This window comes from Saccostrea echinata, unplaced genomic scaffold (genome assembly GCF_033153115.1).
Source record: "Saccostrea echinata isolate AGI-Se365-2 ecotype Australia unplaced genomic scaffold, CSIRO_AGI_Sech_v1 ptg000009l, whole genome shotgun sequence".
NCBI classification, from domain to species: domain Eukaryota; kingdom Metazoa; phylum Mollusca; class Bivalvia; order Ostreida; family Ostreidae; genus Saccostrea; species Saccostrea echinata.
In genome coordinates this window covers 2,050,660-2,078,515 of record NW_026889758.1, presented here as the reverse complement: position 1 = coordinate 2,078,515, position 27,856 = coordinate 2,050,660, and the positions used below count along the sequence as shown (strand labels likewise).

The window sequence follows — 27,856 nt, the reverse complement described above, 5'->3', positions numbered from 1 at the left end:
TCCTCCTCTGTACCAATAAAATCCAAAACATATTCATAAGAATATAATATTTATACAATACACTTTGGGAATGGGCACAAAAATGGACAATAAAACTTGTATCTTATATTGAGGTTATTTTTTCTATGGTCGAGATCGATCGATCGAGAGTATACCTCAATTCCAGTCTGGCACTTCGATAGCTCCTATCGCCATTTCCAGTGCCATCAGAATTTGGCTTCAATATTCAGTATACCCAATAAGGAAAATAATTCTTTTTATTAACACTATCAATTACAGCTATAAAATATATCTTAGACATGAAAACAATGATAATATTCTGTAGAATGTCTTGTCCACATGGCAAAACTTGGGCTGAAATTGGGGTAGTAAAGATACAAAATGAAATTTGTTTCTCCTGTATTTAGTAAATATATCCATTCTCAACAGCAAAATCTCTCTCTCTTCTTCCCCTTCTCTCTCTCAAATACATATCTTTATAATTAATGCCTTTACTTGAGAAACTCAACAATACATAAATTACTTTTTAAAAAGTCTTAATAAGAATAATTTATTGGGTGTAAAATCTCCACATTAGGAAGCTGCCGTTACAATGTACAATGTATATGACAACCTGGTATAAAGCCTTCCCTGTTTGAGATCAGTCCTCCTACTGAGAGGCTTATAAAATCTCTTGGCTCTAAAGTCTAAAGTACAACCATTATAACTGCCACAATACTTGCTCCTATCACAGTCAATCACAGTTATTCAAGTTTTTATAGTGCTCTGCATTTTCAGCCATTTGCAACAACCTGAAAATAAAAGATTCTGAATGACATGCTACCCACTGTTACTGATTATCAGCTGAGCTGATAGGCATTGTCTACAGATATTGATTATCAGTTGAGCTGATAGACACTACAAACAGTTACATTGAATTGATTATCAACTGAGATAATAAACATGCTATCCTCTTTTATTGATTATCAGCTGAGTTTATATCCACTTATTGATTATCAGCTGAGATGATTAGACACTACCCACTGTTATTGATTATCAGCTGAGATGATTAGACACTAATTACTGGTATTGATTATCAGCTGAGTTGATAGACATTGATTATCAGCTGAGATGATTAGACACTACTCATGGGTATTGATTATCAGCTGATTATCTGATATACCTGGGAATTTGCTGCCAAACAATGTGGTCCAATGACATCAAAAGCAACCTCTTTAATGTCCAAGGGAGAGAATTCAATCTCCGAGGATAATAGCAGAGCTAGAATTCCTTTTCTCTCAGTCTTTTTAGTCAGGAAATTGTTAATTTCTTCAAGTCTTTCCTGAAAATATTAAACAAATTAAAACATATTCTTTACACCTAAGCATCTGAAACCTAAACCTCTTTAATCTAATTATTACATATTTACAAAGTAAACAGCAAACTTTAGTATTAGTGAAGTACACAATGTTAAAAACATTCAATCTTTTTCTTATCATTTACTGTTTTCTAGAATAAATACCTCCTCAATTTGGACATTCCCAGACCTGTAAGGTTTTAGATTCAGGTCATGCATGAGTGGGTAGACACTCTCTAACACACAGTCCTTGAAGAACTTTTTCATAAACTCGCTGTCTCTCTGTAAAACACAGAATAACCAGCCTTAATCAACACTGAACATTTAATGAATCAAAAAGTAGTTTTAGAATAAATGCACTATATTCTAATTTATGAGCCAGTAAAGCCCAGTTGTTTCAACAAGCCCCTTCCTTGTATGAATCTTTACACAATTACATTACCAAGAATATTGAGATTTAACTGTAATACTTATAACCTGTTTTAATAAATAGGCTGGGACTCATAACAGAAGCAATCTATATAATTACAAGTGGATCAACTTTCTACCATGTATACAATACACAATTAGAAAAGCACATACCATATATACTCACCTATAAGTCAGATTTTTGGGAGTTTCATGTAGATTTGCACCAGAACTATTTGTCTGACTTATAGGTAAGTTCCAGAAACATTGGTATTTTCTAGGGATGGCAACGAATATTCGAACATTCGAATATTCATTCGATGAGTTGATATTTGAATATGAATTTAAGATTCGAATATTCAGTGTTTTTCAGATTTCATAAAAAGAAATACATGTACTATCATTAATAAATTTTAATTAGAACAGTGCTGGAATTATCCCTGTTTAATTTACTAGCGATCAATTTCGATCGCCTGATTTCTTTCACTACTTTCTTATCTTATAGATTTACTTAATTACATGTATTTTGTTTTGAGTACTTAAGGGGTTAAAGAATTGTACAAAAATGCTTTATGTATACAACAAAACGTACTTTCATAGTTTTTATCAGTTTAAGATGCGATCGGATCTGGAATCGAGGACAAAAATGAAATCTAAGAATGTCTAAAAGCCGTAAAGAGTACACTTATCAAAATAAAATTAATTGATCATTGAATGAATGTCCGATAGAATTAATCTGTAATTAATATTGTAAAGGGCTTAATTTCAGAAAAAAATTGTAAATTACTTGATTATCTCGGGTTGTTCATAATCCTGAATTTTATATTCATTATCGGGAAATTAGTTAATTACCTAGGAAAATTGTCTATGAAAATATTTGTTTACATTGTATCAAAGATTATAATCATATCTCTTATTAGGCAGATAATTGTACTGGTAATTTATTACACGTATTGAAATCTGAACAGTATACAGTTACGACAATCTTGCCTTTTGTTAGACGACTGGTTCCTCAGTTGGAGCTACTATAAATACATGTTTCATTTGTTAAAATTACACTTTTGTACATTTAAATCAATTATTTATTTCAAACATTGACAAATATCAAAAGGAATTTCTTATTGTACACCTACAAATGTCTTCATACAATTTTACTTCCAATATAAGTATACCTACGCTAAACCTTTCATGAGAGTAGGATGATGCATATTTAAAATAAAACAGATTTATTTATTTTATCGAATATTCGAATATATTCGAATACTTTCATCGAATATTCGAATATGAATTATTGACAAAATTGACATCCCTAGTATTTTCCAAAATGGCAAAATGTAGTACTTTAAGGAAAATCTTAAAGTGTGTATCGATGTTATTTCCCAAAATATTATTTGAAACACAGGTAAAAAAATTAGAGCACTGATCTGAAATTGTCAACTGATTTTGGCAAAAAGTTGCACCAAATTATAAGAGGGTTAATAAAAAATCCCTCCAAAGTTACCTAAAAATATACACCAGACTTAAAAGTGGGCAGACTTATAGGTGAGTATGTATGGTACATGTACATATGCATGCATATTCAAAAAAAATTCTAACATAATCAAATTTTGAAATATTTTTCACCAGTCCTATATAATGTTCGAATGACAAATTTTAACATGTACAGGCTAAATATTATTAGAATTATTAACAAGAGGCTCAAGGGCCTTAACGGTCACCTGAGTATGATACAACAATTTAAAGGATGCATAGAGTATAAAATGAACTGAAAAGTGAAGCTTTGTTGCCCAAAAGCAAGAAAAATAGGGTGATCATGATCAACAGATTCACTATATTATCAATAGAGGCCCCCCCCCCCCCCCCCCCCCCCCCGAAATACCAGAGCTTCTGACCCTGGGACCATAAGTTTGCTCATCATAACTAATCACTTTGTTTATCTGCTTAACACTAAGGAGCAAATAGGATTATTTAATAGAATTAATGCATTTTCACTATATTATCAAGAGCCCCACCCTCACACCAGCACATCTGACCCAGGGGTCATGAAATTCACAACTCTGGAAGAAGCACTCTTGCTCATCATAACTATACACTTAGCTTCTTTGCTTTTTTTATTCAGAAGCAGAAAAGAATATTTTCAAAGGAATTTTGCTTTTTCACTTTATAATCAATAGAAGCCCCCCTACCACCCACACCACCCCCACCCCCACTCCCCACTAAAACCCTTAAACCTGGGGTGATTAAATTCAGAATTTTGGAAGAGGCATCCTTGATTATCATAACTATGTATTTATTTGTTTCAATAATACCCAGGAGTAGAGAAGAAGAACCCCTGACCCAGGAGCCATGAAATTCACAATTTTGGAAGAGGCACTCTTGCTCATCCTAACTTTGACTTAGTTAGTTTATTTAATACCCAAGAGCAGAGAAGAAGATTTTCAATGAATTAATGCATTCCCACTACATAATCAATAGAGCCCCGCCTTAACACCAGAACCCCTGACCCAGGAGCCATGAAATTCACAATTTTGGAAGAGGCACTTTTGCTCATCCTAACTATGTACTTAGTTAGTTTATTTAATACCCAAGAGCAGAGAAGAAGATTTTCAATGAATTAATGCATTTTCACTATATAATCAATAGAGCCCCGCCCTAACACCAGAACTTCTGCCCCTGGGGCCATGAATTTCACAATTTTGGATGAGGCACTCTTGCTCATCCTAACTTTGACTTAGTTAGTTTATTTAATACCCAGGAGCAGAGAAGAAGATTTTCAAAGAATTAATGCATTTTCACTATATAATCAATAGAGCCCCGCCCTAACACCAGATCCCCTGACCCAGGGGCCATGAAATTCACAATTTTGGAAGAGACACTCTTGCTTATCCTAACTATGTACTTAGTTCATTTATTTAATACCAAGGAGCAGAGAAGAAGATTTTCAATGAATTAATGCATTTTCACTATATAATCAATAGTGCCCCGCCCTAACACCAGAACCCCTGCCCCTGGGGCCATGAATTTCACAATTTTGGAAGAGGCACTCTTACTCATCATAACTATATACTTAGTTACTTTATTTAATACCCAGGAGCAGAGAAGAAGATTTTCAAAGAAATAATGCACTTTCACTATATGATCTATATAGCCCCCCCCTCCCCCAGCACCAGAACCCCTGACCCTGGGGCCATGAAATTCACAATTTTGGAAGAGGCACTCTTACTCATCATAACTATATACTTAGTTACTTTATTTAATACCCAGGAGCAGAGAAGAAGATTTTCAAAGAAATAATGCACTTTCACTATATGATCTATATAGCCCCACCCTAGCACCAGAACCCCTGACCCTGGGGCCATGAATTTCACAATTTTGGTAGAGGGCTCAGTGCTTATTACAATGATGCCAACAGTTTGACTGCTTGATGTCCAGGAGTAAAGAAGAAGATTTTTAAAGATTGCATTAATTTTGTTGGTTTTAGCCCCACCCCTCAGGCCCCAGGGGGGCAGGGACCATGAAATTCACAATTTTTGTTCCCCTTCACCCATAGATGCTATATGCCAAATTTGGTTGAAATTGGTTGAGCGGTTTCAGAGAAGAAGCTAAAAATGTTCAAATGTTAACGCACATCACAAGACGCACACCGACGGACAAAAACAGATACATGTACCAATAGGTCACCTGAGTGACTCAGGTGACCTAAAAACCTAAAAAATAAATGTATACTTTTACCAACAACCCTGCACTAAAATAAACAATATCATAAATATAGTACATGTAAATAATTGAATAAAATAGAAGTGGACCACAGCAATGTTTACAGTTGTGGTTGATACAGTGTGAACATGCAGTTGATCATGAGTTACTCTGCAGTGTAGGTGACATATGTAATATAGGAGTGGACCACAGCAATGTTTACAGTTGTGGTTGATACAGTGTGAACATGAAGCTGATCATGAGTTACTCTGCAGTGTAGGTGACATATGTAATATAGGAGTGGTGTTTACAGTTGTGGTATAAACAGTGATGTTTACAGTTGTGGTATAAAGTATGAACAAGCAGTTGATCATCAGTTGCCTGGATGCTTGGCAGTGTAGGTGATGTATGTACATAAAAAGCAGATGCTTTGTTACACAAGATAGAAGTTAGCATAAGGTCACAGTACTTCATTCTGGTAACCAAATAAACAAATATGGTCAGTGAAAATTACCAATATAAATTGGGAAAGGGGTGTGGGGAAGGGGGGATAGTGGAACAGATATAGCTGAGCTTATATTCTGAAAAAAATCTCCAGAATATGTATGCTACATGTCTGTGTTTTCTTGATAACTGTCATTTTAAGAACCACTGAAAGGATTTCCATGGTACAGCAGTGAATAGGAGTAAAATTTTAGGCTTCCTGTGTATTGAGTTAGGACTCTTGGTGAAAAGAGAATTATACTGTAAACGTCCATAAATTAGCCCACCCCAAAATTAGAGCAATCTTCATCTTCAACTGATTAGTACAATCATAAATTAGCGTACTTGAGTCTTCAAAATGACAAGTATTGATTTAAATCATATATTAGCATGTACATAAATAAGCAGACAAATGAAGCAGCATAAAACATGCTAAAATATGATTCCCGCTAAAATAAATGCGTTTACAGTACTCAAACAAAAGTTTGTGGTATATGAAAAAGGTTAAGATAACGAACCGTGATCTATCTCTAAAAACAAACAAATATGTGAACTAGGCATAAAATATGGACCCCTGGAAATTCCAGAGGTGGGATCAGGTGCCTAGGAGGAGTAAGCATCCCCCGTTGACTGGTTACACCCCAATGAGCCCTATGTATTGATCAGGTATATCCAACACTACATTACTAAATGTTCATAGAGAAAAGAATCCAAAAACTAATTGTATGCTTTATGAAAGCTGTAGACTGTCATAAAAATACCTGATTCATTGATTTAATTCATTAAAAGAGTTTAATCATTTTCTTTAGAGAGTGTTAACATAATACTGCTGTTCTCCTGAACATGTTGATCAAAAACAATATCGACCTTATTGATGACTAATAAATGTTTAGATCTCAATTGAAGTAATTTGTACACCGACTAAACTATATTTAGATTCACTGACACCCCCCTCCCCCCCCCCCCAACAAATTATATCATTATAAATACAATTTGGCACCAATAATTAACAATAAAGACTGAATTAATATGACATTTTGAAACTATCTTTTCTGCAGCTTTATTGCCTGGGCAAGCTGAATTAGGCTTTTTTTTCCCCCTAATTTTAGAATAAGTTACCCGAAAGTGATAAGTATACAGTCACATAATATATTAAAACATTGATAAATGAAAACAAATGTTAGAGAAAGCACAAGTTAAATGTAAAAAATAAATTAGGGCTCAAAATCAAACAACACCCTTCTCCTTCACTTACCAGCTGTGGACATGCAAAGCAAAATACAGAGATGAATAAACACACACAATGCATGCTATGAACTAATGGTAAAAGCTGGATGGTACAACAGAAAAACAATGACCACGCCCACTCTGAAGTTGTATCTGTAGGCCAAACCTTGTGACTGGACATGCAATGACCACGCCCACTCTGAAGTTGTATCTACTTCTGTGGGCCAAACCTTGTGACTGAACATGCAATGCTTTGGTAGAAAATGCTGATTTTGCAATGATCAAACAGAATCTATTTTTTAATCTTAATGAATACTAAGAATAACCACCTAACATTTTTTAAGTCATTAAAGACACAGTAATGAAAATAACTACTGTGGAAATATTTAAATTTTTAAGGATTGCCATAGGTCCTTGGGATTAGATTTCATTTGTGAAAATCTCATTATGGAAAATATATCCTTTAGATCAGCATTAGTTGAAATTGTAAATTTGTGGGCTAAATCCATGATATAATGATTCTACAGCACACTACAGAAAATCTTTGACATGTATGTGCTTATGGGTCATGTAATTCTTATTGATCTTTAAAATTCAAAATTGATCATATAAATTACTGGCCTACCAGACAATTTTACACAATTTTGAAAAACTGGTCATGCAGCCATTCTAAACAGAAAGTAATTCTGCCCAGAAGATAGAAAACCATGTACAAATCATGCGCTTACTCATCAGCTAAACAATATTACTTCAAAACAAAACTGAGAAATTTTTGTGCAAAGTTTTGACACTGCATTGTCATGCAGAAGTGATTGGAAGAATGTGAAAGATATGAAAAGATATGGAGAAGCGGAATAAATTTTGATCAGAAAACCGAGACATTTATTATAGTGTATCAATGGAGGTTAATCCTCAACACAGATGAAGGAATATTTATTGAATTCTGCCAATTCATTAATATTTCACAATATTTCAAGATGACTGTTGATAGTATGAAGCATACACATGATTTTATATCAACTTTCCTATGAAATAATGCACCTAGTTCTACAGGACCGTATAAGTGGAAATATTAGCCAGACCCAAATTTAGCAATTTATCCCCCCAAAATGGTACTAAATTTTAGAAATTTTATAATGTCAAGAGAGATAGCTATAACAACTGATATGGAATAAATTGTTAGCGATATTCAATTTTAGCGATCTCAGAATCATCGCTAAAATAGCCAAAATTGAATCCTTGCTAAAATTTCTGCTTATACGGTATTTACCTATTTTTTAACTGTGTATAAAATTTGGCTGCTTAATTGTGTAACTAAATATGCAACAGCACCCAGTATTCATTTCTTACAAATCTTATATTATAAATAAATCTCTCAAGATAAAGACTCTATGTTGATAACTTCATTTAAGCATCTATATATTTATTGCTAACATTTAACTCTTATTTGCTCTACTCTAAAATTTACATATGTAGGTAAATGTACATATTTACATATGTAATTAAATTATATGTTAAAAATCATTTCTATGAATTTGAGCCAAATTCTACAGCTAAAGCAAGTCAGGAATTTCTTTCAAGGTATACATACCATTTCCACTCGTTTTACCGTCTTAGATTTTGATATGTAGGTATCCTTAAAAACAATCAGAAGTATTAGTCTTTACTTTGTTTTACTTTATCAAGGCATACTGGTATAATACATGTATTTTTAACATCTCAGCATATATGTTGTTCTATTTGAATTTATGTAAAAAAAAATACATGTACAGTTTACATTTCAATACAATGTAAGTGATAAATAACACATCTAAAAATTTGTTTCTAGAACAACATACCCTCAAAACTTTCATCAGATCATGCTGATCGGCAGCCTTTGGAAAAACTGCTAAAACAGGACTGTGCAGTAGTTCTGTGAACACATTCAATCATCCGTAATAAATAGTTTTATAGGAGACTCTCACTGTTCTCTCTGCTGTGGTAAAATAAGCTCATAATTAACAAGATATAGTTTACAGTATGACCTAATTCTGACCTGTGGAATTGTAGTCCAGACGATTCCTCAGAAGTTCGTCAGCTAGAATCTGTCTGTAGTACGAGTAATATGGCAGGAGAGCAACGTTGCCTAGCAACACTTCTGGAAGGTTGCTGAAATTGAACAGGATTTCATTAATACTATGTACATACATACATATGCATTATTAGCTGTCAGATCTTAATCCAAATGCTTGTAATGGTTTACAATAACAGAGAACATGTAAACACAGTCACCAAATAATCTAATATCCTCTGCATCTTCAGTCTTAACAGCTTTAAGTGCAATGTAAACAAAATGTGAATTTCTCATTTAGACTAACCAATGAATTCACATGTACAATAACACTATTATAATCCTAATGTGTCTTGTAACCTGTAACTTTTCAACATCTACAGTAGACCAGATATGGTGATGGATTCTATATTGAAACTGGTCCTAGAGTACAATCAATGTTTACTAGGAATGTGACAATACATGGATGTATTGGGATGCAGGGGGGGGGGGGGGGGGGGGTTGATATGAAATGTTGAAAATATAAAATGAAGTATCTAGTCTTTTTTGCTACTTTCTAGAAGTATATAGCTGTAATGCACACATTTTGGTTTCCAAATTAGAGTACATTTTCACTTTGCTTTTATGTTAGTTTTAGGAAGTATTAAGTAGGGCTGTGCAATAATATTGATATTCCGGTATATTGCAATTCATTAACAAAAAATATTGTATTGCGATACGTTTTTCTAGTACCGATAGATTTATGAACTAAAATATGCAATTTAAGATGTCAGAAACGTTTTCAATCGTGCCAAACAGTACCAAACGGTAAAGGTTTCTGTTGTATGATTACATTTCGTTGCTGAACTGTAGTGAAATCAACTAGAACTTTTTTGTTACAACATATTTATAAAAGTTTTATACACTCTTCTTATAAATGGAGGTTAATAGAATAAGAAAAGAGCATTTTAACTGTTATTAAAAATATTGCAATACATATCGCAATACAGTTCCAAATATCCCAATATATCGCAATACCAAGTTTTCAACCGATACCCAGCCCTAGTATTAAGACTACTAGAATCAGATTTGTTGAAAAAAGGAAATGCTGACTTCCATATTTTGTCCTTAAAGTCAAATAAATAATCATGGAGAATCCAATCAATATGAAAACTTGATATATTGTAATTTTTTGTGATATTTTTCTGAAATACTGTGACACATTGTGATACTTTTTTCCCTGATGATACACAGCCCTAGTTTTAACAGAAGGAAAACATACTTAAGGAAGCATACTTACTCTGCTTAAGGAAGCATACTTACTCTACTTAAGGAAGCATACTTACTCTACTTAATGAAGCATACTTACTCTACTTAAGGAAGCATACTTACTCTAGCTGGGCCTTCTGTTCTGCTTTTGGTATCATAACCTTGACATTCAGTCGGGGTTGTTTGTTTCCTGACAGCATGGACATGAATGAACTACTGGCAGCTGGGATAACATAAAAATCAAACGTACAACTTTCACAGATATTCAAATCATGCATGTCTGTACATATACATGTATATACATATATATATATATACACAAAGATAAATCAATTTCATCAAAATTAAAATCAGGCTAGCTATCTACGTGAACTGTTCAAAGCAAATAGATGCATGTATATATCAATGAACTCCATAAATTGGCAAGAAGAGACATTATTTTGCATAAAACTTTTCAAGATTACTTCTAAACGAAGCTAAGAGTATATTTAAAAAACTGCAGTTATTATTGTTTAATATCTAATATCTTAATATACCTCACCTGCAGCATCTTATAAAGCAAGGCAGTTAGTATTGAAATTGCATCATCTATGCAAGTTTGGTCTGGGTAGTATACATACCATATTTACCTAAGCAGGTAGGACACGTTCCATATAAACCTAAGAGTATACCAGCTCCAAAAATTGACCTAGCTACTTATCAAGAAAATATATACATCTGGAGCAAGTCTGGTGGGCTTTAAAGCTATTATGTCTTAAAGTGGACAAGTTCAAAAACTCTAAACTATTCACTCATCCAGAAAATAGACCCAGATTTAGTATCTGAAGCTTGTCTGGAAGTGTGCATTCCTAAATGCTTCATCCTTGGAAGTTTGGTCCAGATAGGGCTTACAATAACTTGGGAAAAGACTTGCCACCAAAACTTAAACCTATTCAGATATTGAGAAAATATATGTCAGAGGCATCACCAAAAGCAAGTTTGAAAGTGTGCATGCATGATGCATTATCCATGCCAAATTTGGTCTACATAGAACTTAAAATTATTTGGGAATGGATCTGCTCCAAAGACTTCTATCTGGTCATCCAGATGCAGCATCTGAGGCAAATCTGATCTACAAACAAGTGTGCATCCCTTGATATATCAACCATACAATTCTGGTTCAGATATGGATTACAGTTACTTCAGAAGTGGGGCATGCTCCTTTTGTTTAGGGTAAAGCATAAGCTCATCTTAACCTCATTGAAGTGAGCTTAAAAAATATGTTAAAAAAAGCTTAACTTTCAAAACATGAAATGCAAATGAAATAAAAAAATGAATATGATAACTTTAAAATATTAAAATGTAAAGAAAGACAAAAATAATGATATTTCAGTTACCACTCAGATTTTGCACTGTTCCTATTAAGAGATTAAAATCATGAAAACCTTGGTTCATGTTTTTGTTCAAAACAACAATTAATTACTGAATATTTTGATGTGTCTTTCAATGAGAGACTACACCCCTCTAGAACCACCCATGTACTTACTTCTCCTACTGATGCTGGGGTCTACTTCCACTCCTTTCTCATAAGGAGTTCCTCCATTAACATAGAGATCAAAAGATCTAAAAATAACACAAAAAACCCACTGAAAAAGAGAGAAGGCCTCAAAGTCCCAAAATAAATCTGACTCTGAGAAACTCTACTAGATAATAATTATAAAATCATTTTGCACAATGAAAGAGTGTACCGTAATTGTTTATAAAAACAAAACTGGACCTTGGTAGATCTTACCTTGACTTCTATTTATATAATTTACCTGTTTGCTATCACACCTCCGTTCTCTTCCACCAAAGGAAGGTGGACCCATCCACAGCTAAATTCTCCATACTCTTTGGTTTTCTACAAGAAACATGACGTAAACATTCATCACTAAAAGACATTTCAATTCCATTTCTTCCACATTCAGGTAGAATTTAACAAATGTCTGAAAATGTGAACACTTCTGAGGAATGGCTTGGTCATGTTGGTTATGGTATATTCTAGTGATATTAAACCTTCAAGGATGTGTACATCATTTTTTAACAAACTCTGGGAAAGAGACAAAAATGAGTTATAGCTTACTAGGAAAATGAATACTCTGAATACAGTAAAACTGCTTTAAACTGGTCGCCTACAGGACTAAATGATATGGCCTTATTAAAGGAATGTCTAGCTTACTGAGAATTTAGTATTCAGTGATGGTTTATTAAGAGAGATGTTTGATGAAATTTGCATAGTAGCAGTATTTATATAGATTTTATGTATTATGGTTGTAAATATTCTGCTGTTGAAGTTACAGAAGTTAAAGATAGCAGAGAGTATAGCAGTAATACTGGAACTTTTGTTCATAGCTGGTTTTATGAATTTTGACTGATAAGTATTTATATACAAATATTTACTATGTTCAGTTAGGTTTGACATTATGAGATATACCGGTATGTTTAATGTCCCTTAATTATGTAGGTATGCTAATTAAGTTTTCCTCACACAGCAGCATTAAATACAATGATGATAGTGGGAGAAAAATTCTCACATGATCATATTTGTGTTAATTAAAGTGTGCAGAGTTTGTAACTCTCAAGAAGTCTGAAGATGAAATGTTGATTGGTGATCTTGGTGCACCTTCTTTGAAGACATGAAAAACAATGACAGTGAAAGATCACTCAGAAAGGTCAAGGTCATATTTACTTACTGAATTCTGTTTGTTTTCCTCAGGCTGAGAGATGAAAAATGATGTCATGTAAATGAACCAAACCATAAAACAAGAACACAAACTATTAAACTAAAAATTACTTCAAATACTACAGATAAACTATATAAGACAAATTCTCAGAGAGTTTGAATTTGCATTGAAATACTGTTAGTGCATTTACATGCAAATATCACTATATATATGCACAAAAAAAGGGATCGCTAAGGATAAAGAATACTGTACAGTAAAACACAGTTATAGCCATTCACTAAAGATAAATAATACCATAAGACATGGTTATAGCCAACATCAGGTCTGGCTGAAATTTCCTTGTTATATTGAGTTAATTCTTGATGATTTTATGAAGTAAACAGAAGCTCGTTGTAAGCATGAATTCACACACAATATCCAAGTTCACTATAATGGTGTTTTATTGTACTGCTATGATGATAAAAAAACAAAATATTCATGCAAAGTAAAGTAGCCAAAGAGTAAATGATGTACTTACAGTTTTGCAGTATGATACACATAACTCAAATAAAATTCCTGTAAAAATAAATGTCACTCCATTAATAGTCAATTCTGTTCATTAATAAAAAAAAAATGACATTTTTCTTTAACAAGTGAACTGTTGTCATGGATACTGACCAACTGTGGACTTGGAGGTGTCGTTAGATCTGATGAATACCTCACTGTGGAGGTATGGGTCCATTGTATCACTGATCTGCATAAAGACAAACAAAGGATGTACCTCTGTACAAAAGTCTATTGATGTCAAACATCAAAGCAATTTTAAAGGTGCTTAGACACAGATTTGAAGTTAATATTTACTCAAATTTTCTGTATAATTTCATGACTAATATGTTGCTATAGCATTTCATACGAAAATTTGATAAAATCTTATTTTATCTGGAAGTTATTGAAACTTTGAATTTCTGGGCGCGTTTGATAGACACATCATTGCATTTTTACAAAGTAAAACGTTAGCCTTAATACTTAAGAAAAGTAGAAATTTTGTTGCGTATTAATGAAAAATATTAAAAACATAATCCGGAAAATTCAGGGTAGAAATGTAGAAAGCAAAATCCTCTCACCAGTATTGTCAGTCCGTGCTCAGCGGTGTGTGCAGAGTTTAACAATTGAACACACCCGGTGAAATGTAAACATTAACAACAACAGAGCTTGTGCCCTGTTTACAAAAACAGTTTACGTTTCATGGGTGTATTCACTTTGTTAAACTCTGTACTCAACTACACAATACTGAGCATGGGTTGACAATTCTTAAGTGAGTGGGTTTTGCTTTCGCACATTTTTACTCTGAATTTTCTGGATTATAGGTGTAATATTATTCATTAATACACAACAAAATTGCTACTTTTCTTAAGTATTAAGGATAAAGTTAAAATTGTGAAAGTGCAAGGATGTGTTAATCAAATGCCTCCCAAAATTCGTAGTTTCAATAATTTCCAGATTAAATAAGTTTTTTATTTTATTTTCGTGTGAAATGCTATAGCACCATATAAGTTTGATATTATACAGAAAATTTTAGAAAATATAAACTTCAAATCTGTGTCTATGCACCTTTGAGACTATAAAATAAAGTTTCACTACTGGTTTTGCTTCTCATTTTGAACATTTTTTTCTTATTACATGCATATTTATATTTTATTTGAACTTCAAAACTTTGTGAAAAATATTAAAATTTGTTTCATTTGTTGTTATTGACTTTGAGGGGAATGATAACACTTCTGTCCTATATGTGCCTATCTTTAGCTCTGAGGACAATGGCCACACTTCCTGTACTTTTTGTGTCTATTTTCAATTCGAGGACAATGATCACACTTCCAGTAGTTTTTGTTTATCTTTAGCTTTGAGGACAATGATCATACTTCCTGTATATTTCGTGTCTATTTTTACCTTTGAGGAGAATGACCAGGCTTTCTGTTCTCTGTCAACTGATGTCACTTTCACTGTATGGATGTTACTCAGCATCTGTATATATACAGTAAACTATTAGTGAATTTATGCTATATGAGGTTTATGTGCAAATATTTTTATACAGTATTTTAAAGAGAAAATTAACATAAATGAACTCATCCTCAAAGATTAATAATCACCCCAGGGTATAGCTTAGCTACACTTGAAAATTTTCAAGCTAGAAAAAATAGTTATTTTACCTTGAAGTTCAAAACTTTATATAGAAAACACTTTAAAAGAAGTATAATAATCATATACATGTATATATATTTGCTCTATACTTTTGGCATTTTTTTGTGTGTTGAGGTAGTTCTTAAAATTAGAAATTAAAGAAAAAAAAACAACAAAATAATACAAAAAATAAGAAAAATAACAAGATGTGTTTGTGAAACACTGATGCCCCCATACGGCAAGCTCATGGTGAAGGTTAAAGTTTCTCAAATGCAAGGCAAACTCCAAGGTCAACAGATCAAAAATGTTGGTACTAAAAGAAAGGTCTTGTCACAAGGAATACACCTGTGAAATATGAAAGCCTTTGCAGCAACCATTCAGAAATTATCGTCAAGGTCAAAAGTAGGTGAAACTCCAAGCTCAAGGTCATGAGGTCAAAAATATTGGTACTTAAGAAAAGGTGATAAGGAACATACCTATGAAATATGAAAGTCCTTGCCCCCAATTCCAAAGACAGGGCTAAAAGGTTACAATTTTTGGTACCCAAGGAGGGTTTTATCACAAGGAAAACCAAGTGAAATATGAAAGCCCTAGCACCAACCATGCAAAATTTATGGCCAAGGTTAAATTTTTTCGAAAGGAGGTCAAACTTGTTAGTGCCTGAAGGGAAGGTCTTTACACAAGGAATATACAAGTGAAGTATGAAAGCCCTAGCAACAACTGTTCAAAAGTTATGGCCAAGGTTAAAGTTTGGTAAAATTTTGCAAAAGTGGTCATACTCCAAGGTCAAGAGGTCAAATATGTTGATACTCAAAGAAAGGTCTTGTCACAAGGAACATATATGTGAAATATGAAAGCCCTAGATCCAACCAATCAAAGGTTATGGGCAATGTTAAATGTTTTCCAACAGACAGACAGATGGTCAGAGCAAATATCAAATCTTCAATTATGGGGGCATAAAAAATCCTATTCTTGCTAATCATGACCCTCCCCTTCCCTATTTGCTTTAGTGCCAATAATACTATATACTTGTTGCATTAACAGGTTGGTTAGTATACATTTACTTACATTGTGTCCATCAAATAGGCACATTCTGACATGCCGTCCCACCACATCAACTCCTGCAATGAAATGTAAAAAGAAATAAACATGCTGTTTAAAACTGTGATACAATATACAACAATAGATAACATCAACTCCTGCAATGAAATGTAACAAGAAATAAATATTCTGTTTAAAACTGTGATACAATACACAACAATAGATATCAATGGATAACAAACCAGTTCCTGGCAGTGGGATTTGTTTACATCCTTGAATCAGAATAATTCTGTCCATCTTTGTAGAAAATGGTCTTAACTGTAAAAAGAAAAAATATGTGGTAAATAATATTCAAACAGTCCTTTATCTAACAAATACCACATTGCTTACATAAAGGGAAACTAGACATTGTTGAGATGGTGACCATCTCAAAGGGCCCTGCTTTTAGAAAATGACATTAGGATCAAAAGTAGTTCTTAAGGGCTGTATTTGGAGAGGACCATATTGTACTTGGTAAAGTTTTGTCTCAGTGTAATGAATAACAAGATGTGTTTGTGAAACACTGATGCCCCTGTATGGCAGCTTATGGCAAAGGTTAAAGTTTCTCAAATGCAAGTCAAAATCCAGGCCAAAAGATAAAAAATGTTAAATTTGAAAGCCCTAGATGCAATTGTTCAAAAGTTATGGTGAAGGTTAAAGTTTTTTAAAAGTAAGTAAAACATCAAGGTCAAGGTCAAAGTTGTTGGTATCCAAAGGAAGGTCTTGTCACAAGGATTACATATGTAAAGTATGAAAGCCCTAGCACCAACATTCAAAAGTTATGGCCAAGGTTAGAGTTTTTCGAAAGAAGGTAAAACTCCTAGGTCAAGGACAAAAGGTCAAAGTGATGGTATCCAAAGAAAGGTCTTGTCACATGGATTTCATATGTGAAATATGAAAGCCCTATTTCTAACTGTTCAAAAGTTATGGCCAAGGTTAAAGTTTTTCAAAAGTAGGTCAAACTCCTAGGTCAAGGTCAAAAGGTCAAAGAAGTTGATATCCAGAGGAAGGCCTTGTCACAAAGAATACACATGTGATGTTTGAAACCCCAAGCCCCAACTGTTCAGAAGTTATGGCCAAGGTTAAAGTTTTTCAAAAGTAGGTCAAACTCCTAGGTCAAGGTCAAAAGGTCAAAGAAGTTGGTATCCAAAGGAAGGCCTTGTCACAAAGAATACACATGTGATGTTTGAAACCCCAAGCCCCAACTGTTCAGAAGTTATGGCCAAGGTTAAAGTCTCATAAAATTTTGCAAAAGTGGGTCAATCTCCAAGGTCAAGGTCAAAAGGTCAAATATGATGGTACCCAAAGAAAGGTCTTAGCACAAGGAATACACATGTGAAATATAAAAGTCATAGCTCCAACCAATCAAAAGTTATGGGCAAGGTTAAAGTTGACAACAGACAGACAGACAAACAGACAAACAGACAAACAGATAAACAGACAAACAGACAGACAGGACAAAAACAATATACCCCGGGATCTTTCGATCCGGGGGCATAAAGATATTTTTGCATTTTTTCTGCCTTCTTTTCAGGGGGTGGGGTGGTTGGGGTCGGGGGGTTAAATACATAAAAGGAAAGAGGAAAATTTTTAAAAATATTGATTTAATAAAGAATTTTATTGACTTACTGACTACCAGAATTACACAAATGAAAATAATTATAATTTTAAAGGAGATGTGAAAGGAATTGGACTACAGGGAGAGAACTTGTACCCCCTACAAGGAGTTGACACAAAAGTCTTGATCTTTCACTTGGTTAAGCACCACACCCTTTATCCAAGGGCACTCTCTGGGTAAAGTTTGAGCCAGATGGGGCCAACAGGAGAAAAATATGTGCAACAAATATTTTTTACAGAGATTTGCTATAACCTTTACCACTGACCTAACAACTTGGCTCAAGGACACCTCACACCCTCTACCCACAGGCACTCTGTTGGTGAAGTTTGAGCCAAATAGGGCCAAGGGGGAGGAAAAATATGGATTTTATGCAAAGGTTTTCTGACCTTGACCTTTTGTCTAAAAAATTGGTTCAAGGTCACTGTACACCCTTTACCCACAGATGTATGAGCCAACTGGGTCCTGCACATTCTCTACCCATGGGCACTCTATGGGTGAAGTTTGAGCCCAGCTGGGCCAAGGGGAGAGATAATATGCACTGGACAAATGAAATTGGATGGACAAATGGACAGATAAACAGCTAAATAGACAGACAGACAGCTGAATGGTCAGATAGACAGACTGATCACCTACAGAGAGGGGCAATAATTCAGTTAAATATATTGTCATAAAGTATTATTGATTTAACCTTGCTCTCCTTGGGTATGTAGAACAGGTCCCTGTATGACACATTGGAGTCACTTAACTTCGGTGCTAGGTAGCTCGTCATCGTAAAATTCTCATCTACAATACATCAGGATTTTATTATGTTGATGTACAACAAGCATGCCAATTTGGAGCCAATTCATATAAACCAAATATCAAAGCTGTCTTCACCTAGTTGTATTCTGGCAAATACATATTATAAATATACTGGTAATAGCCAAATTTTAAAGAGTAGAAGTATATGTAAGATATTTACAAATTTACAGAAATCTGGCACATTTAAGACTGGTACCTGACAGTGTTAACCTGTTTACTGACCCTTGAAAAACTTAGGACCGAGTGTTGAAGGCCGAAATCCTGAGGGCATGGCTCCTAAAGCATGTAGGACATCCGTTACACTTGTCTGGTAAAAATGAAAAAACATAGTAAATTTCTGACATAAACTACAATTAATCTAATGCCCTTGATAATGTACCATATAAAATTAAAAGTACATGTATTCCCCTTTAACAAGACCTTTATTTGAGGTTTGCAAAATATGTTAAAACAAAGCAGAGGAGTAAAGGATGGCTTAGCTGAAGTTTTAATGCTATTAAGCAAAATATACATGTTTTTCAAAAAAATCCTATCATATGTTTTATAGAGGAAAACTAGTACACTTCTAGTTAAAAGTAGAATTAAGCATTTCACAGTTGTAAAACTTTCAGAATTTTTTTTTATTTTTAACATTAATTCTTCTGCATGGGATATACATAAAACATGACATATATCAGCTAACCACAGTGAAAATAAAAATTAATTGGCTTGATAAACAAATTATGGTTTTTTTTTTAGTAAATCAATGCAGACAACAGAAGAGGAAAGGGTAAAATTAGGTACCCCAGATTTATATCCAAAAATAATTTAAATCAGGTTTGAATCATTATTTCTGTGAAGGAAGGACATGCTTACACTGTGCTCAGGGTTAAGTTAGTCTTACCTGTTTTTTAACCTAAAACAATGGTCAAAGCAGAATGCAACTAATTACAAATTACAAAACAAATCCATACATCTAAACTTATTACAAATTACAAAGCAAATCCATACATCTAAACTTTTTACAAATTACAAAGCAAATCCATAATCTTAATTGAAAGAAGTATGTGATTGTATGCAAGATTACTTTGAAATCAGAAATAATATTTTCATATAACAGATGATATATATTGCCTACACATAAATTAAGAATGATGGAAAGTCATTTATTCAACTCTCTGTTCAGTTTATCCCAAATATGTTATACTAGTACTGTATTCTGCTTTTGCCCGATACTGAATCATTTCTATGGTTTCATATATCCTAGTCCTCCCCCTATACTGATTCTTGTAAAAAACTTTGACTGCCTTTTGGCATATATATAAAGCAAGATGTCTACTGATAAACCATAAATCATCAAAGCAAGTGTAGAAATATAAGCACACACATACTTAACTGCAGCTAAACCTTACACAAGAAAGGTGCTCTTGGCATGTATGTTAATTCTTTTAATGAACCAGCCTTGAATTGAATTCCTTATTAAGTCTACTTAAGTTATAGAACTTGTGTCTTATCCTTTTGACTTTGTCAATAAAATATGTTCAATTCATTCAAAAGAAACTACCACCTTGTAAGCAATCCTGTTACATGTAAATCTCTCTAGAATTTCAAACATGCATAAAAAATGGAGTGTTTGATGTCAATCCTTAATCTGCTACAATAATCAACCATGCATCAAGCAACACATGACATTCCTACATCACAATGGATTTCATGGAAACTTGCTACTAATCACAAAGCTGACAGAACACTACATATACAAGCTTCATCATTAATTGTTGTATATTGTGGACCATTTTTAGTTATGTACACCATTTATTGTTGTATATTGTAGACCATGCACTGTTGTGTTAGTTAAATTATTGTTGTATATTGTGGACCACAATCTTGTTATTTAGGTATAGTTTGGTTACATGACACACAAAATCACAAGATTATATACAAAAATGAGTGTGAAATTAATTTATCACTAGTTAATATGCACTGCAGTTTTACTTCCAGTACAATTATTATATTTTACAGTTACACAAAGAAATTATTTGACTCCTTCTTTAAGAATTATAAAATAAATCCACCATTATTTCCTATCTTTGTGACAGTTAAACCCTATTACTGACTGTGGTTTACAGAGTGGGTGTTTGGAATCTAACAAGCAGTTTCAATGTCTGATCAGAGTGTGGTGTCATTATAACATGGGTGTTCTCACTACTTACAAGCTCATGGTCTTGCTAAGCACATATAAAGATATTGTTAATGTTATTAAGACTTCATAAACTGAGCATATATATTCATGTTACCGGTACAAGTACTTTAAAATCATAAATGAACTTTTTTAAATCTAAATAAAAACTTTATCCTACCTCTCCTAGAGCCCTCTTAATGCTTCCCCAGCCTTTCTTCTGGCTAAAATACACCAATATATTCCTTTATATGAAATCAATTAGAGATGATGAAGTAACATAATTTTTTTCATCTATATCTTTCACTACATACACTGTCCGTTAGAAAAAGAGACCTCACTTTTTATGTCACAACATTTATTGACTGGTTTACAGTATGAGTAGTAAGAGTTACCTGCTCTTGACTTCTGTCTTCTCCTCCTCATCATCATTTTCCTTTTCATCTTCATCTTCCTCCTCTATTAGAAAACATGTGATAAGTTAGTCATTAAAAATAAGGTCATGCAAATAGGATTTCTGTGGGAAATAGGATATTTGTGGAAATTCATGTTCACCACCTACAGGTATGTATTCATGAATTTTCTTTATACTGAGAAGCCTAAACATTTATCTAAATTGATCACCCCCCCCCCCCCCCCCCCCCCACACACACACACACACACTCATGTAATCAAATTACAATCAGAAGGAATATATGATTTTAAAATTTAAAATAAATCAGGCTTATGTTTATAGAAATTTTAGCTGTTAAAACCTAACATAAATTATCACTATCAAAATACAAAAAAAGACAAAATAGAGGTACATCTATGGCACTAAAATATTATATATCAGTCTACTACAATTCCAAAAATCATTAAAATCCTCGTGGCAAAAAAATAGTTTTGTAATGAAGTATCCGATCATAAAAATTGGACTATAATTCAGATTAAAAATAAACACTCACCTTCATCCTGCTGTACATGTTTGTATTTATTGTGCATCTGAAACAGAAGATCACTTTATTATATCATCTTTCTTATTTTAAAGGCTTTTCCGTAACATGAAGTTTTTAAATGAATAATATGTAAAAAGCTAAAAACACTTAAACTAATCTTAAACTGTGGCTGTTAAGTCTCTGTTTTAGAATGTTACAAGTTACATATGTGTTACATATCATCTATAGCAAGAGGTCCTTATTGGTCACCTGAGTATAATATAACCCTGTAAAGGATCCATATGCCCATATCTACACCTAAGTCTTATGGTTTAAACACAGGTGCAAATAGATCTAAGCAATTTTATAATAATTACATGTATATAATAAAGCAGCCTAAATTCATAGAAGTTATGTTGCTCATATACAAAAGAAATACGGCAATCAATGCTTTTGATACCTTAAGGAAAGTTTTAGGTACAGTTCCTCTTTTTCCATCTTTATTTTCTGCCTCCCACCAACCATCCTCTCTGCAAAAATCAAGGTACCTTAAAATCATTGTGCAAGGAAAGGACTTAATGTTTCAACTTAATACAGTCATACCTTAGATCTTTAAATGGCTTACTTGTCATATATATTTTTTAAAAAGTTATAGACATTTCGAGTGAAAACACTAACCTTGTGTTAATGATGGTCAAAATTTCTCCTTGTTTGAAGGACAAATCTCCCTCTTCCTTCCCCTCGTAATCATAAAGTCCCTCAAACTGAAGGCCCTACAACACACAGTTTAAATTTATCTTGATGTTTCAAATATTTAGACAATTTCTGAAATTTTCTTTAAATTTCATAAATTCATATAAACACTGACAAATACAAGAAAACACTGACAAATACAAGAACAAGAAACTTGAGAGAATGTACTATAAAAATGCGAGCATCATATTTTAGCGGCTTTGGCACGGACACCGATGCGCTAATTCATGAATACCACTAAAATTCATTTATTAATACAACATACGGCATGGACATATTTAGTGCTAATTCATGATTTTGCCAACAACTCCATACCCAGTGATTGCACTAAATTTTGAATACGCCATTTTATGTACACGTACAGTATTTAGTACTAACCTCAATAGTTGTTTGCTCCATATCATTGTCTTCCTTTTTCTCTGTCTCTTCTTCCTCATCATCTTCTTCTTCCTCATCATCCTCCTCTTCACTTCCCTCCTCTTCATCATCATCTTCTTCCTCCTCTTCATCTTCTTCTTTAACTACTTTGGCTTTTGGTTTACTGCAAAACAATTCAATGAAGCCAATTTCAATCTCCTCCTTCTCTCTCTTACTTCCAAAACATTTATTGCGAAATTTTTAATGGGGGGGGGGGGGGGGGAGGGCTCTCTCCTACTTACAAAACATTTACTGTAAAATTTGTAATTTTTTTTTTTTGGGGGGGGGGGGGGGGGAGGGGGTTAATTTTCTTTGATTTTATGGTATGATGAGACCCATCTATATAAATGATCTACCTAAAGTATAATGTTTATATACTAACCATGAAATTAAATCCCCATGAACCAATATTATTTCACCCAATCCATGAAAAAATAAGTGATTTCACAGTATCTGTGTTTTTTGACACATATACAAGTAAATCTTTCTCACTCTTAGTTTAAGAGGAAAATACAGTCTAAAACTTGCTGCATAAAGAGAGAATCCACCTGCATGACCAAACTTCTCAATAGACAAATTTCACATTTGTAAGAGTTATCTCCCGTTGTTGGAGTAACACTCATTTTACTCACTATAACCTTTGTAACTTACCTGTAAATATTTTCAACCTTTAAATGCTATCGGACAATTTTGATCAGTTCCTGTATTGCCATAGTATGGGCAACATAAAAAACATAACAAACATATTCATACATATTTCATTTGTAAGACATTGCCCCATGAATTTGGTAATGGTATAGAGGGAAAACAGTGTCTTACACCAGTTGACCCCAAATTGACCCCGCAAAGGGAAATAACATTTGTAAATGTGAAAGTCGACTATGGTAGCTTTTTGTTACCCTGATAATCATTCTACCTCTCTGTTTTCATTGTGTCTTCTTCTTCCTCCTCTTCTTCATCTTCATCGTCTTCTTCCTCCTCTTCCTCTGCTTCTTCAGTTTTTTCTTTCTCTTTTTTTTCTTTCTTACCCACTTTTTCTGTTGCCTCTTTTTCCTTTTTCTTGGAATCTGCAATAAAGTTTTAGGCATATGCTGTATATAGAGGATATTCAATGTTTTGTAGATGAATATGGAATTTATTTCACGAGTGGGACAGGATTTTTTGATATTTTCACGAGTGCGAAGCACGAGTGAAAATATCAAAAATCCTGTCTCACGAGTGAAATAAATTCCATATTCATCTACAAAACATTGAATTTTCTGTTTATTACATTTCCTTTGATTTTCCCTTTGCCTCTGTCTTTTCTTAACACAGTGTCATAGCTAGGCTTGACGTCATAGTTGAGCGGTTGAGACGTCATAGCTTAGCAGTTGTGAGATTGAAAACATTACATAGCATGGATTTTAGCAACATATTTGGGAAGAAAATTGCAGTGTTAGCTCTATCAAGATGTTTAGTTACTATCTTTATCTTATGACAGGCCAGAAATTATTTTCTACTTACTTTGATATCCTTTCACACTGTGAGAGAATATCATTTTGGTATTCTTTCACACTGTGAGAGAATATCACTTTTATTCAATAAATAAATCACAGTATTTCACTGTTGAAAATGTAATAAACAGGGTTATTGATGCCCTGTGTTATTTTCCCACCATCACACTTGCAAATGATTATGCCCAATTTAGAGCTCTATTAAAAGAGATATAACTCTATCCCTGTAAAATTAACCCCATTTTGAACTCACTTGGTGAAAAGGGCAAAAATAAAGCCAAATAAGTAGATACACTGTGATGTCATTTGCTCCCATTCCAAAACACACCTCTAATATTGAAGAGTTCCTAACTTGACATGAGACACCTCGGCTGATTTGTACCTCATCTAACCTCGGCTGTATCATGTAAACCTCCACTGAACCGGAGCTACTTTATACCCAATATGGCTGGGCCCTACATATACACGTGCACAGTGTGCTGAATTCGATCCGTTAACAAACATGTGATTATGTAAAGATACTAAGTGCATTTTTCTTGGTAAGTGTTATTCTTAGTGTTACCTAAATGCTTTTGAAAAATTTTATCGTATATCAGATGCATGTTTATTATCGTTTTCAAAGCGTTACGTTTTCCCTAAGCCGTAAACAGGCAGTCTTATCATAAATGTTAAGCGGAAACGCATATCAAGATTCCTCGTACAGCCGAGGTTTGATGAAGGTGACGGAATCAGCCGAGGTTTGCGGAATGATGAGGAACACATGACTGACCTTGTTTTTCACTTTCTTCTTCTTCCTCCTCCTCTTCTTCTTCCTCTTCTCCCTCTTCCTCCTCTTCTTCTACTTCTTCCTCTTCACCTTCTTCTTCCTCCTCTTCCTCAACCTCTTCGCTTTCACCCTTCAATTCCCTAAAATGGAAAATATCTGGTTTCAACTCATGCTACTGTCTATGCAGAACAAATAATATCACACAAAAAATCAAGTACACAAATTCATTGTAAAAAATACATGTATTCTAATAATGTGCACAGACTTAAGTAACAGAATTTCAGGACCATTCTACCTGGTATTTCTTCACACTAAACTGTAAATACATATTATTTCAAATTATACAAATATTTTGATTAGCAGTCCTAATATTAAAAACTTATTTCAATCAATCTGCACAAGGGATGCAAGAAGTCCCTTGTGTTGGACATGAGAATAATTATAAATTCTAACCATTCCAATAGATTTACAGATACAAATTGATGAACAATTAAATACACATTTTGAAAAAAAAAATCCTATCTTTCCTAACAAAATATTGACACAAAGATAAAGAATCTCTAGCAAAAACCAACTTGAGGTATTCCTCCCCTTTCTCATCGGGCAAAAGTTTCTTCATCTGGGTGTCTAGCTGTGTCTACAAAAAAATTATTAAGGATAAACATAACTATCCAATACAAACATATTTGGTTAAGTTTCAGAGATGTTTTCCTTTTGAAATATGTTACAATGTTCATTTTCTTTGACTCGTTGGTTCAATTTACAAGCACTGGACAAAAAAAAAGTCTCCAGTGGTTTGCAGGGAACCATTGACAACTTGTTAATGTAATAAACTGAATCTGTTGTGTCAGTTCAGCTTATAAGAGGATTGCAAGAAACAAACTAACAACACAACAAAAAGTTTTATCTGTAATTGAAGATAAATAATTTTTACCTAGACACTAAGTCAGTTTTGTGGCACTAACTAAATACCACTTTCAGATCGTACATACCTGCCATTTCTCGAGTCTTGTTAACTCCGCCTTCTTCTTGTTATCAAATCCCTTGACTTTAGATGGTTCATTTCCCTGAAAAGTTTTTTTTTTTTAAAAATTATATTTAACTCTTTCAGATTTTTTGTTTTTGCTTGAGAAAGAATTTATCTTTGGGCTTTAATTAATGTTTACAGAAATGGAATCTTACTTCATCTAGTTCATTAGCTGCTACAATGAACTCTTCAACCTTCAATTTTATTTCATAACATCTGAAAGAAAATTAAAATGTTTAGGAATTGATTATTGATTAATATGAATATCACAGAAAATCTAGATTTATTAGCATCCTGCCAAACTTAAACATTTAGAGTTGATATACAGAATTATTGCAAGACCCAGTTTTTAAAAACAAAATATCCAAATCATACAACTTATATTTGGTTCAGAACTAATTCTTTTGTTTTCTTCCCTTGCTAATCAATATATGTTCATATTAGTCAAAAGTGAATAAGTAAATATAATATTTTACCCTTTAAATTGTTCTTTGAGCTTTTCTTCATCATTTTTCAACTTAGAATTGCCTAACAATTTTGTGCTGTCTTTGATTTGCTTTTCAATCTGAAAAAAGACAATAAATCAAATTTATTGCAGGTATTATTCCATGTACATAAAAGAAATTTTGCTAGGAATGTTATGATGTATTTATCGTACTTCTAAGCTTACTTTCTGATAAAACAGTTTAATATTAATTTAACTCAATTTGTTTCTAATCTGCGTAAGTTGTTAAAGACATATGACTAGAAAAATTGATCAGGACCATGTCAATCAGCACATTTAATACATTTAATATGCAATTCTTATATCTTCAAAATTTATTGCATACAAAAATAGAAAATTTATGTGTTATATTTGTTCCCTGAAGCACTAATAGTTTTACATAAAAGAGAAAAAAATCTAAAAGTTGAACTAAAAAGTCAGGAAAATTAAGAGAACTATTTTCTGATTCATAAATCATTGATGTACATGCAAATTATATTATCATTTATAACATTCCTTAGTTTGAAGAGATTTAAAAAAAAAACAACAAAACTTAATCAACATGTTTGAACATGCTTCATTTATGTTTCAGTCTTTCAGTAACTCATTCATCAATAATTGCACTCTGTCATCAAACGTCATATGCAAAAGACAAAAGCCAATTCACTGTAAAGGTATTTTAGGAGCATTTACCTGGATTATCCTAACACTTTGTAATCGGTGTTATAGAAGAAAAACACTTCAACATGAACCTTAAGAATAAGAAAAAAAATATTTGCGTGGGTTTTTTTTCTCCAAGCAATTCATGCTTTTATTTACCAATTTCTTTTGACCATCAACTTCTTTTTGGTGCTTAGCCAAAGGTCCAAGTTCTTTTCCCATTTCAATAACAGCTTATGTTGGCTAATTTTCACATGTAAAACCTCAATACCGAATACCGTCAGCCATTTGTAAACAATGTGAAAATAAAAGTTAAAATTGAATACGATCGACATTTTTCCGGATTTGTCTCGCCAGAATATTATAATAAAGAAA

The 27,856-nt window shown here is 33.2% G+C and overlaps 1 protein-coding gene across 2 annotated transcripts; it reads right to left on the bottom strand.

Moving 5' to 3' along the window:
• Window positions 1-239: 239 nt before the first annotated feature.
• LOC133181584 (nephrocystin-1-like) lies at window positions 240-27,760 on the bottom strand. 2 transcript variants are annotated; one of them, XM_061316105.1, is made up of 30 exons: window positions 27,641-27,760; window positions 26,814-26,902; window positions 26,493-26,553; window positions 26,303-26,377; window positions 25,886-25,947; window positions 25,314-25,450; window positions 23,968-24,118; window positions 23,013-23,175; window positions 22,560-22,654; window positions 22,342-22,411; window positions 21,912-21,948; window positions 21,360-21,423; window positions 21,146-21,188; window positions 19,029-19,113; window positions 18,694-18,788; window positions 16,591-16,666; window positions 16,376-16,428; window positions 15,077-15,151; window positions 13,808-13,883; window positions 13,668-13,705; window positions 12,245-12,327; window positions 11,974-12,050; window positions 11,825-11,845; window positions 10,572-10,671; window positions 9,186-9,298; window positions 8,989-9,062; window positions 8,742-8,786; window positions 1,502-1,618; window positions 1,163-1,321; window positions 240-791 (listed from the first exon to the last, which is right to left on the bottom strand). In XM_061316105.1, the coding sequence occupies exons 1-30, from the start codon at window positions 27,701-27,703 to the stop codon at window positions 774-776; spliced, it is 2,415 nt and encodes an 804-aa protein (XP_061172089.1). In that variant the 5' UTR covers window positions 27,704-27,760; the 3' UTR covers window positions 240-773. The 2 variants fall into 2 exon arrangements, with proteins under 2 accessions (XP_061172089.1, XP_061172091.1); XM_061316107.1 differs by lacking the exon at window positions 11,825-11,845.
• Window positions 27,761-27,856: the final 96 nt, after the last annotated feature.